The following is a 13,149-nucleotide window of genomic DNA, read 5'->3' on the forward strand; positions in this document are numbered from 1 at the left end:
TCCAGGTTAACCAGATTCAGAAGACCGTCATAGACCCTCTGAAAAAGTAAGGGTTACTCTTAATTTTTCTATTGTGTTTTTTCTTGTGTAAGTGCTTTCAGGTTTTCATTTTCTAGTTCAGGACCAAAAAGAGAATTTGTGTAACATTTGGTTTGAGTGGCTGAACAAAATGATTGTTTTACAAGATGTTATTAAAAAAGGGAGGTCGGGTTTCATTTTGTGGCTTATTTCTCATAACGTATTCACCACTGTGGGTCATTTAAGATGAGCGCCATAAACATTTTTAGTGTCTGGACCCTATTCTTCCAGGATTGAAAGTAATGCTGTTATGCAACATCACAGGAAGGTCTTCAGTCTAACTACACAGATTGTAAAAATGAGCAGAGCTGCTGTGGTCAGAATGTGTCTGGAAGAAAGTTTATTTGGTTCCCATTCCTAATATTCGCCCCCATTTGACATGCCGTGAGTGCTATTCCATCTCATAAAACTCCCTCTGCTTACTTTCACACATGTGCACACACAAATGCAAAGCAAAGTTGCTGAAAGGAGTGGCTGGGCTATCACACCCAACTTCCGGCCTGCTAGTTAAGGAATCGCTTCCTCCTGTTTGCTCCTCCCCTGATATTAAACATGTGCTAAGAGGACAAAAGCAGAATCTTTCTACATCAGTTTTTTTTGTTGACCTTTCTCCTCCCATAAAGCTGTCATTTTCAGAGTGGGGGGGGGTTCACCTATATGAAGTGAACACGCTGTGAAAACATGACAGGGTTAGGTCGGTGTCAGTGTGCGTTTATCCCTCTCTCCCTCATGTGCTCCGGCGGCGGAGCAATGACAGGATGGAATGGTTCTAATTTCCTCTTCCTGGTGGGCGGCAGGCGGACGTGTGGGTAGGCTCAGAATATGGCATAGGCCCAGCTTCCTGGGCCCAGAGCCGTGGATTGGTCGAGGAGGAGAACTGTCTCAGGACAGCACACACTCTCTCACACACAAGCACACAGACAGCAGCCCAGATTTTCGAGGGTGGGGGTGCTGAGGAACTTGTGCTTTAACATGATTCTAAAATAGAGCAGTGGAAGCAAGTTTTAGTTTCAGTGCCAAGCTGAGCTGACCTCCCCGTTTTAATTTTTAGCCTTCCTAAAAGACAGCATTTCTACTCATTAATTTATAATGGTGTTGTCCATAGAAGAAGCTAAGACACGAACCTTGTTGTGCGTTAAAGCTTCCATTAGGATTCCATTAGTGCTTTGTTAATTTTTTTGTTTACTTGTCTCTAAATATTCTTGCTTGTGATCTTGTGGCATTCTAAATACAACTGGTAAAATTCTGAAAGGACGATTGTAAAATTAATGGAAGACTCTCACTTAGTTGTGTGTGTGTGTGTGTGTGTGTGTGTGTGTGTGTGTGTGTGTGTGTGTGTTAGTTTACTCAACATTGTCCTTCTGTAACTGCTATTTAAGCTTTTGGCATCCATCCTTTAGTCTGGTGAAGTGCACAGAAAACAAATTTAAAAACAGCCCTCCTCCACCATCAGCTTCTCTCTTCTTTCCTTCGGAGCTGCTTGTGAGTTTCATCCGCTCAGTAGGGTCACTAAGTGACATCACTGTGTTTATGTGGGGGGGAAGGGAGTGCGTGGGCATGGAGGCATTTGTGTTATCTAGGGCTCCCTAACGTAGCCTTTTTGTTCTGTTGTTGTTTTGGGCGAGACAGAAGTCAGGCCTGTTTTGAGACCTTTGACCTGGGTTGAGCGTGGACTGAACAAAAAAAACCCTGCACCACCCGTCTCTATCAGAGGAAGAGCGCTCCTGATGCAGGTCTAAGGGCTAGATCCAAAGGGACTTCAAGGCCCTTGCGTGACAGCTGAGGGGCAGAGATTCAATTCTGGCTGGACTTGCTGAATTTTTATGACTGTAAATTTTATAATTTCCTTATTTATGAAGAACGTCACTGAACAGCGCTTTTTGTGAGTTTTCTAAGTTCAAGTGAACAAAATGTGAGAATAAGCAATGCAGATATTTTTTCTCTAAATGCAGTGCTTTGGATTATGTGAGTCTGGAACCACTTATGGTGCTTTTGATTCTCCACTTTAGCCTTTATATCTTTAATTCAATATTTCTAGATCTATAGCTTATAGAAATAGATGTGAAGATCTGTTCTAGAAATCTAACAGATTTCGCTACTGGTTTCAGATCTTTTTTTTTTTTTTTCCTTTTTTTTCTCCGAAGAGTTTTTGCGGCGCTAGTGGCTCGTATTTTTTTCTACAGTAGGCAGACAGGAAGGAGGGTGAGGAGAGGGGGGAAGACATGCGGTAAAGGTCGTCGGGACCGGGAGTCGAACCCGCGACGTCTGCGTCAAGGACTAAGGCCTCCAAACGTGGGGCGTGCTGTGGTGGTGCAGGGGGTTAGCAGGGGGTTAGCACTGGTTTCAGATCTTATCTGTTAGCTCTGTTGTTCTTTTAAAGGAAGCCATTAAAAGAGCCACCACAGCTGAAGTTGTCCCAAAAGGGTTCCTTTCCACTGTCGCCTCATGCTTGCACACTATGAGAGATTGTTTCACGGCTCGATGTCAGTGACTCAATGAAATCGGCCAACTGTCCTCAGATGAAAAAACTTTTTTCCCTGTTGGTATTATAAACTAAATTTGAGTATTGCGTAGTAGCTGGGATAAAATTAGTATGTATGTAATGACTTAAAATCTGTCCACATGTTTGGATTGATTTGATTAGATAGTTCTTGATGGAAATTGAATCTCTATTATGTAAAGCATTTTGCGCTGTGTAATTACTGTTTTGTGAAAAAGTGTTGTGCTTTACAGATTTCTTCTTTCTTAAATGTTTTCTCCAGTTGCGGACTATGGCTCTCACATTCTGGCATCCTTAAATCTCAGAAAGAGCTTTATAACATTTTTCCAGATGATGTGATGCTTTTTGAAATCTTTCAGGAAGATTATATTTAAATGTATGCATGCCAGGTAACAACCAGGCCAGAGTTTATCCTATGAAGCCGAGCTCAGCTTTCTAAAAAATGTAGTTTAATCAGATTTCATTCTTGATTTACCTTTTTCCAGAGAGCAAGGTTGGTTTGGATAGCTTTTTTCCCTTAAATAAAGAAGTTTTTAATTGAAAATTCTGAATTTTGTATTTAGGTAATCTTTATCCAATATTTTGTTTGATGGTGATTTAAAAAATGTAAATATGTAAAAAAAACATGAGAATTATTTAAGGGGGCAAACACTTTCACAATATTGTAATTTTCTCAACAAATGGACAATAATGTTTCAAGGAGTCCTTTTTATTGTAGCCTTTATTTTTGTTAATTAAACAGCAAACTATGCATTTTTCATAAATAAGGACATTTCTAGTGCAAAAGTCTTTGTTCTCTTTTTGCAAAGGTTTTTCTTTCTGAAAATAAAATATATCAATGAAACAAGCAACTAAATTATAGGAGCGAGAACGAAGTCAACCTATTTGGATTGTGAAGGCTGTGGACACCTCCCCATGGTTTATTGCTCTCAACATTGTTATATCATTTTCTGCCCAGTGACAGACATAGAAAGCAGCTATTTTATATTTTCAGCCGATTTCTGTGTCTTCTCTACGTTAGTAGAGTCGAGTTATGTGATGGTGAAAGTCAACAGGGACACCCGGCCTTCCAGACTGAGGGAGTCTAGACCAGACTTGGGCTTGGCTGACGCTTCAGACTGGCCTGCCTGTGGATTGGCAGCTGCTCATAAACACACTCTGGTCTATAAGCTATTTCCATTCAGCCTGTTCACCACAGCCTGACCTGTCACATGCATCGTGGCGTGCCCTTGGCCTCTGTGCAGCATCCAGCCCGAGAGCCATTGAGAAAGAATGCAAGGCTACTGGTTGACCAGTAGCTGCTCAGCCAAGACAGGGACATCGAGGGAAATGCTACATATCAAATTAGCTTGTTTTACAGTTAAAAAACATAATTTTTGATGGTTATACAAAAAATATTACCACAAAAGACTTTACCAAAAGAAAATTAAAATTGCTTTTGAATGGGGTGCTGTGGTGGCGCAGGGGCAAAGCATGACCCACATTGAGGCCTTAGTTGTTGTAGCGGTGGTCGTAGGTTCGATTCCCGGCCTGGCGACGTTTGCCGCATGTCTTCCCCCTCTCTGATTACCCTGTTTCCTGTCAAACTACTTTCAAATAAAGGCCACTAGAGCCAACAAAACCTTTTAAAAAAAAGAAAAATTGCTTTTGAATAAACATTTCTTCAATCGTGACAAAACAATTATACTTCCTAAAAGGTTTTTGTAATTCAGTTTATAAAGTGCTGATTCATTACATATGGGTTTCTTTGCCAAGAGTTTCTTTGTTTTATTTCTGTTTTTTTGCTTCACAATCTTCTCCAGCCTGCGTTTATCTCTGTTTTTCTGCTGCATTGTTTCCGTCCACTCAACTTTTCTTTATTGCACCTCAATACAGCCCTTTGTGAATGGTCCTCTTCTTTAGCAGAGACTTTTTGTGTCCTACCCTGCTTGTCTACCACATTAATCGCTATCTGCTGGACAGTTGTCAAGTCAGCATTCTTCCGCATATCACTTTTTGAATTGACTTACTGAGGTGAATTGATGCCCTAATTTATTGAGACACACCCATAAAGAACCATTTTTGGCTCTAGACCCCCGGGTTGAACACCCTGGTCTCTGTAAACACTTTTTCATTAGCATCTGGGATAGGAAGAAGAGGAATGGTTGAGTGATCATCTGCTTATAATTACATTTTTTTCTCATTTATGGTGACTTAGGCAGTGGTGATGTGAAGTTTCTGAGTGCTGTCAGCAGCACTGTCCCTTCCTAGGCTGCAAGCCTCAGCCTGTTTATGTTTGGCAGAAGAAAGGACACCAGGTGAGCTGCGCTGGGGGGATATTCTATTAGCCTTTGTGTCATGGAGAAGTTAGTGTGCTGCTGCGTTGTCATCAACCACAAGAACTACGTTGGAAAGCACTCGTGCCTTGAGGCCAGTTACATAATCCCCTGGCACTTGAAGTATGTGTACGCTGGAGCAGATAGTAGACTCGAGGATCGGCTTCCACCCCTGCCATAAACTGGGCCAAAGTGGGATTTTATAAATAGCGGTAGAGCGTGGGCTGTGGGGCTGGGCTGGGCTGCGTGATGTCACTCAAACACTACCAGACCACTCCTTGCTTCACTTCCTGTCGGAAACAATCCCTGCTTGTCTGGAAGAGATCCTCAGCGCCTTCCCCCTTTTAACCAGGCAGCCTACGTTAAGGCGCAGCACCAGACAGAGCTCTAATCTAGGATTTCACAATCCGTATGCACGGTCTCAGTGGTTCCCTGATCTGCCGCACATAGTAGGGCAAGGGTTGGCATGGAAAGCAACGTAAATCATGGAGCCCACACATTTTGCAGCTAATAACGCTACACCTAATGGCTGACGTTAAAAAAGCGACTGTAGTAGTGTGCCTACACAGCTGATGAAGCGCTTTAAATGACTCATTCAGAATAGGTTTATCTAAATTTTTCATTACGACTGTTTTTACTTCTGACTCATGTGTAATCAGCACGTAAGAGTAATCCTCCAGGCCTGCTTTGGAAAACTGTTTTCTCTGGTTTTTGTTTATTGCTCAGATTTTTTTGCCCTAATTTTAAATCATTTTCCACTTTGTTGTTGTTTAAGACTGCACTTAAATCTGGTTAAGTTATACCTTCTAAAGTAAAGACAATGCAAACAAAATGTTTTAAGTTTTAATTTTTGCATAAAATATTATCATACGTGATAATATATTTGTGTACAGTATTCCCGTCTCCCATTTAAAGCAGCCACAAAACCAGTGCAACAAGTCCCAGGATGAAGCTCAGACTCCTGTTGCTAAGTTACAGATGAATGTTTCCCTATTTTTAGTGCACAAGACCAGGATTCTTGTTGCAAGAATGTATTTTCATTTGAAATATGATAATTGTCACAAAATGAATTGTTTCAAGCCACCCTGAACTATAGTAATTAGATAATAGATGAGAGGAAGCTTAATGCTGAGCCGTCCTCTGGGGGATGGAGAGCACCTCTACAATAAGATGTTGAGTAGAGCCATTTTATTAAATCACAGCGGCTTTTACGATGCAGTACACTTTCACTGTTTTCAGTAAGTTCAGCTATCTTTTTTTTTTCCCCATCACAGTCTGAGAATTGTTTTTACTACGAGTATTGCTTCATGTGTCTGTCTGTGGGTGTTGTTTCAGGTACAGCGGCGTCTTCCCGAGCCTCAACATGGCAGTGAAACGCCGGGAGCAGGCTCTGCAGGACTACAAACGCCTGCAATCCAAAGTGGAGAAGTATGAGGAGAAAGAGAAAACGGGGCCAGCTATTGTCAAACTTTGTCAGGTACTTTGTTTGGTATTGCCGCACACATCGGCGCTCTAAAAGTATCACTCTAACTTCAGCAGCAGGAGGAGGAGGGTTCACCTGCTCTTGTTTGTTTATGTGTCCTGAGAACGGAGCATCATAGGTGTAAAAAAAAAACACAAATGCTGACTGGATATGATTAAAGTAGTTTAGCACATGCATACCGTACATGTGCACTCCTTCACCCACGCAAGCTGCCAGGCTCTCTCAAGTTGTGCCTTTTTGACAAAATGAAAAAAGGCACTGCTGCACATCTACGTAATTGAGAATTGTAGACACACACATGCACGCACCGCGAGGCCACTACAGAAGTGTGCACATTCACAGATAATGTTGCAGCCATGTCTATGCTATTGCCTCTAACGCATCCTCACATGGTGAGCCACCCACACACTCTGAGAAAAGCTCTGTCAGGGGAACAAAGCCTTGAAGAGGCCCAACATCCCTGCCCTTTGTATCCGTGCGCACTTAAAGAAATGATCCTCGCTCTACGTTTTGTTGGCCATTTCAGCGAACATATGTGGCGAAATAAAACCAGGGCGAGAGGTGCTTATCATAATGCTTGCACATAAACAATATGTTAGTGTATGATTATTGCAACTTCCCCCTATCCCCCTTAATAAAAATTCTCACCCTCTCACAATTATTCATTGTGCATTCCATAACTCTATGCCTACAGCAGACTACCCACTAATACATTCACACAGAGATCAGTGGTGCTGGAGTCCACTCACAGCCAAGTCTGCCCACATTACCCACTCCTCCTCACTGTGGTCGTGATTACAGCCTTTTTTGCACTGCATCTCCGTGGGAATTAGGCAAATATATTTCATAACAATAAGAAAAACATTCCTCATGGTGGCTCAAGTAATGGATTTACTCAAATCTAACTCTTGTCAGAGTGGGTTTTAGTTTTGGTTATCTGGAACTTGTATATATTTTCTTGAGAGAATAAATAATAACAATGTACCATTTTAAGTACATTGTACTTAATGTACTTAAGTACATTAAGTACAATGTACTTAAGTACATTGTACAATCTGGAAAACCCTGGAAATGCATTCATTCACTGACTCTTCTACACATCCATCCATTTTATAAAACGTTTGGTGTTTCAGGCTCAATATATAAAACTTGGGTATTCTAGAAATATTTGCTTTTCATTCACAGTGAGCATTTTCATTTATAGAATAAAAATGAATGACTTACTACTAAATTACATTAAAGACCTGTTGGTGTTGTAACGACCTTTCAGACCACTCAGGTTCTTTGGTGCTGGTTTTCTCTGCATCCCCAGAACCAGAACCAAACATGGAGAAGCAGCATTCAGCTTCTATGCACCACAAATCTGGAACAAACTTCCAGAAAACAGCAAAACAGCTGAAACACTGAGTTCATTTACATCAAAACTGAAAACCCGGGTGTGCCGTGCTGGCGTAGGGGATAGCGTGACCCATGTTTGGAGGCCTTGAGTCCTCGACACGGCCAAATTCTGGTTTGACTCCCAGACCCGGCGACATTTGCCACATGTCTTCCCCCTTTCCTGTCAGCCTACTATCATATAAGGGACACTAGAGCCCACAAAGAAGACCCCCCTGGCCTGGTACACAAAATATATATTAAAAAACAACAACAAAAAACCCTAAAAACCCACCTGTTTAGAGCTGCCCTTGGTTAGCGAAACATTGATCAACATATTTGATGTGTGTTTGCTTGATGATGGCATTTGACAAGATGTAATGTTCACTGCTTATTTGATGATTGACTATATGATGTTTTTATTATGTGCTGAAATGTGCTATACAAATAAACCTGACTAAAATTTAAAAATAATAAATCAAGCAGGAAAGGACTTCAAACTCTGGGAGTTTGAGTCTGGAAAACATTTTTAAAAAAAGATGCGAGAACCCTGAGTTTTCTACATTTGAGGCAGGTTATATGTAACCTGTGCTTTTCTCTTTCTTCTTTTGGTTTTCTTCCACACTCCAGGCAAAAGATGAGCTGCGACCAGTCAAGGAGGACTTTGAGGCCAAGAACAAGCAGCTGCTGGACGAGATGCCCAAATTCTACCAGAGTCGCATCGACTACTTCCAGCCCAGCTTCGAGGCTCTTATCCGGGCGCAGGTTAGCAGACTTCCCCAGAATCGCAGCGTGATGAAGGCTCTCGCAGCTGCAGACACGCCCTGTCAGCAGGGAGCTGTTAACAGTGGATAAAGTGTCTGATGAAGGGTGTGTTTAACGCAGGCAGTCTGTCTCCCTCTCTGCGGTCCTAATGTGATTAACCCCCCAGTGACGGCCCACACTGCTGTGAGGAAGGCCTCGTCTGTCTGGCTCCGCTGCAGTCCTGCAGGCCTTCCTCCGACCTGGAGCTCGTCTTTAAGCAGCTGAGTGTCTGAAGTTAGCGCCACGTCCCCCCACCCCACCCCGCCCAGCTGACACAGACCTGCTTGGCCCATGTCATTTCCTCTTTGGGACAGTCACTGGCACACTCCTAATTAGCAGATTAGATTATCTGTGACTTATTGTCAATTAAGGAGTTTGCCGATGCACTTTGAACTTGCAAATGTAACATCAAACTGTGCCCAACAGAAATAGACATACAAGTGACTGAGATTAAATTCTAACATATTTACCTGCTGTTGTTATATATATATATATATATATATATATATATATATATATATATATTTAGTAAGAATCTGTTTGTGACTCTAGCTATGAAGTACAGCACTCTCCAGAGGATGATAAGCGGACTTGATCCTGAGCCATGCACTTCTCTTCCTCCCTGCTGTGTCAGATAAAGGCACAAAGGCTGCTTTTGTGAACATCAACTTCACTGTAACAAGTCTTATGCAGTGATTTTCACAGTAGGCACAGGCTGGTATGAGCTTCTCACAGGACAATAGCCTTGAGTAAAAATCAACTCATCTGGCTGATACAGGTTTCTGTTTATTGTTTTATGGTTTGACCTAAGGATTCTCGTTTACCAAATTCAGATTCTTTTTTCTATATTAAATACAGTATAACATTTAGGATTATTCTTTGTTTGATTTGTATTAAAATCAAAATAATTTAAAATATGTCCTGTTGGCTGATGCATTTAGAGACTGAAACTTGACAATCTTAGTTTTTATACATTTAATGCATAGAAGAGAAATACAATTTGATTTTTATTTCTTTTAAAATTGAGTTGTGATAATTATATGAAAAGGTTCACACACACCCTGACTTCACCCCCCCCCCCCCCCAAAAAAAAGTAATTTTTTCAGTTACCATTCCAATTAATTTATAATATTTTATTCTGCCATTTTGATTTCGCTACTTGGACTTATGTTAAAAAATAAAATAATTAGACTAAACACCTGTTAGGTTTAGCGGTTACTTTGACGTAAATATTCCTATTGCAGAATATTATAGCTGATTGTCATTCTGCTTTCTGAAACCAGGCTCATGTTAGTGATGTAATTCGGTCAGCCCAGCTGCTCAATACTTTACCAGCTGTAGCTTTTAAACAGCGTTACCTTATCAACAGAGCTGGGTGGTGCTCCTCCAGCTCCCTCAGAGAGTTTTGGCTGCAGGCTTTTTCTTTAAACAGCACAATGTGTTTTTATTGCAAGTATAAGTAAAGTGTAGTAACCTTGTTTCAGCCATCTGATTGGAAGTGTATATCAACAAGAGTGCTACTCTGTGATTTACACGGCTGGGACAAAACCAGAAAAAAAAGGTCACTCTTTTACTTTCTCTGGTGTCTCAGTAAGAGGACATTAAACTAGAAGAAACTGTATGTTTAGTGGTTTTGAAACCTTTAAAAACTTTATTAGCAGCAGCCAACGCAGCACAGTTTAGGAGCAGGTTTCCCAACCCTAGTCCTCAAAGCATACGGCCCTCCATGTTTTAGGTGTTTCCTTGTTCCAGACTAGCTGATTTCAATTGATGGATGATGAACAGGCGTTTGCTGACCTGCAGTCAGCTGAATCAGGCACATTAAAACAGGGAAACATCTGAGACATGCAGAGCAACAAAAGGTATTTTGTAATTCATCCTGGGCTACAAATCTATCATACAGCTGCATGCAGGTGGGAGTCCCACTAAAACATACATATCAGGCAGGGAAGCTGTGCTGCCAAATAGTTCACAGTAATTGTATTCAACAATTTTCTGAAATGTAAACAGCATTTATTGGAGCCATCAGGAAACCAGCTGTAGAAATAAAGTGCTAAGAGCAAAATTAACAACCTCAGTCATATTTCTGACTTTTGGGTTCCTTATTATGGCAGGATGGCAAATTTCTGGCCCAGTATTTTATTTTTCTCATTCACTATAAACTACATATCTCCCCGTCTCTATTGCATTTTTGGTTAATTTTCTCCTTTCCTCTTTGTTCATAAGTAGAGGCAGGTGTGTGTGGCCGTGCTTACTCCCAGCAGTGAAATAGTGGCTTTGGACACAGAGGGCACAGTGATCTGGTGTACATTATCATCACCGTTCTTCTGGACATTTCCGATGGCCCTTTCAACAAGTCACTTTTGGGGGAAAAAAGTGTATCCGTTTTACCCCTACAAACAGCAGTAACCCAATACTTAGAGCCCACTCATGTGGTTTAGGTGGCACATATTGGTCTAAACAGGCAATGTCTTTCAGACTGAGCACTTAAAAGAGCTTGTGTAAAGTGGTTGAGAGACCTGACATTATTGCTTCTGGCCTGAAATCCTTATTATACTTCTGACAAACTTCTGAGTCAACAAATAATTCAATTTAGTAAGTAAATCTGCCCCCTCCCCGTCTCATTATCTTAGTCGGTCCAGTTGTTTTATTCTGCAGCGGAAAATCTATGCTGTTCCACGGACACCTCGCGCGTCCCCTCAAGAGCGTGGCATTGTTTGCATTGCTGTTTGATTAAATATTGAGATATGCTTGTGGGTTTCAAGGGGGTTTCATTTCCCAGTACTTTTATTCTCTGCCTACTCTTCTTGGAGTCCTGTAATGTGATTAAAGTCTATTAATCATCAAAGCAACTCTCCAGGGAGCCTGACTCATGCACTAAGGGGAAGAAGCAGGGGTGGGAAGTGTCAAGAAAGCTTTCAGTGAACACTCTATCTCTTGTTCACATTGGGAGAGGAAAGCAGGGTCACTATCCACTCAAGTGCTGGCTTTTTGGGGGCTTTGTGAGAGTTGTTTGATTTCTACGGGCTCCCTCTTTTTCAAATCACTCCTCATTAGGAGAAGACTTAGAGACCAGCAGCTTCCGACGTGCGAGTCAAAGCATGATCAGACTGTGAGATTAACGGTGAACAAAGGTCTGCAGATTGACCCCTGAATACATTTGTTTCAGAGGAAAGATGGGGATTATGTTGTTTTTTTTTCTTGCCATGACACAATCTTTTCTTGTGTGTTTTCTGCCTGTCAGGTGGTCTACTTCACTGAAATGTACAACATCTTCAGCCAGTTAACGGACCAGATCGACGAAGCCGGGCTGACTGATGAGCAGAGGCAGAAGGAGACCGAGGCCAAACTCAACGAGCTGCGCTCTCTGTCCATCGTCGCCGACGACTGAGGGAGAAATGCCGGAGATCGGGATGTGCTCTTTTCATCCCTCCCTGAATGGATTTCATCCCCTCCAAGCTCCTCAGGAGTTCAGACGGACAGCAGTGGCTTGAAAATTATTGACAGTTCATTTCATTGCAGCCCCTCTTGTTTTGCACTACATCCTAATGTCTTTTTTCCCTCTTTGCAAAGACGCTGTAATACGGAGCAGCTGAACGCCACGTTAACTAAGCCATCAGCCAAGTGCAACTTTATAAGCCAATATGTTATATTGTTTTTTGTAGTAATGGAATCAGGATGTTTTAAAGCAAAGTATAAGGTTTTACTATGTTATTTTGGAGCGAGTTTGTTTTCTAATGTTACATTCAAAAAAATGTTTTATTGATCACTCGTGTTACTAAAAGTCTAAATTATTTTTTACTCCACAGGACTAAAACCCAAACGGCTTGTTTATTGTTAAAAAAAAAAAAACTGTTCTTTTATATCTTCTTGTGATATTTAAGTGACTTCTTTGCCATCGTGTGTGAGGGCTTTAAACGTTTCCAACCTCACCTCTGCATAATGCGTCTCCGCTGCCCTGCTGAAAGGTTATCCACTCAGACAGGAGAGAGGAACCATCTCCACCGAGAAAAATGCTTGTACTCCCTCTAGTGGGAATTGCTGCTCACAGCAACCGACTTTCCTTTTGTTCACAGCACCCATCCTTTGTTCTATTGTTGGTGAGAGTATGTGTTAGCGAAGAGCCTCACACATTGTTGGCATGCTAGAAAGTCCCTTCTCTTCACCCTCAACACCAGGGTTGGAAGCCAGTTTTTGTTTCTGGCCTCCTTTGATTTTGGAAGGAGTCGCACTGCTTTGTTTTCACTCTCTATTGAGATGAGCCTCGGTATGAAAGCTAAACTATACGGTTATGTACACATTGGTTTCTCAGTTGTGACTTTGTTTTTCTATCTTTCTTTCCTTTGTATGGTAACAAGTTGATTTGCTCCATTTTTACATTGCTTGGAGTTGACCTCTGCAACCTAAGTTGTTTATGTTGCACAGAAATAACTTTAAAAATGAAGGTGCTTTTCTTAATCGGTTAAATTATTTTTTAAGAGTTGATTTTTTTTTTTTTTTACAGAACTAATGGGATTCTTTGTCTTTAGTTATTGTATTGTGTTACTCTGTCTAATTAAGTAAATGAAGTTTGAAAAGAGGCACCAGCTGCTTTC

At 41.4% G+C, this 13,149-nt stretch overlaps 1 protein-coding gene across 1 annotated transcript in view; it reads left to right on the forward strand.

Moving 5' to 3' along the window:
- Positions 1 to 13,134, forward strand: part of bin3 (bridging integrator 3) — a 34,340-nt gene extending 21,206 nt beyond the window's left edge. The window contains exons 6-9 of the mRNA XM_028035012.1: positions 6 to 46; positions 6,229 to 6,370; positions 8,381 to 8,515; positions 11,799 to 13,134. Of these exons, the coding sequence (XP_027890813.1) occupies positions 6 to 46; positions 6,229 to 6,370; positions 8,381 to 8,515; positions 11,799 to 11,945 (465 nt within the window). The 3' untranslated portion in view covers positions 11,946 to 13,134. The remainder of the gene's footprint in view (positions 1 to 5; positions 47 to 6,228; positions 6,371 to 8,380; positions 8,516 to 11,798) is intronic.
- Positions 13,135 to 13,149: the final 15 nt, after the last annotated feature.

The sequence above is a fragment of the Xiphophorus couchianus genome, chromosome 12, assembly GCF_001444195.1.
Source record: "Xiphophorus couchianus chromosome 12, X_couchianus-1.0, whole genome shotgun sequence".
NCBI classification, from domain to species: Eukaryota; Metazoa; Chordata; class Actinopteri; order Cyprinodontiformes; family Poeciliidae; genus Xiphophorus; species Xiphophorus couchianus.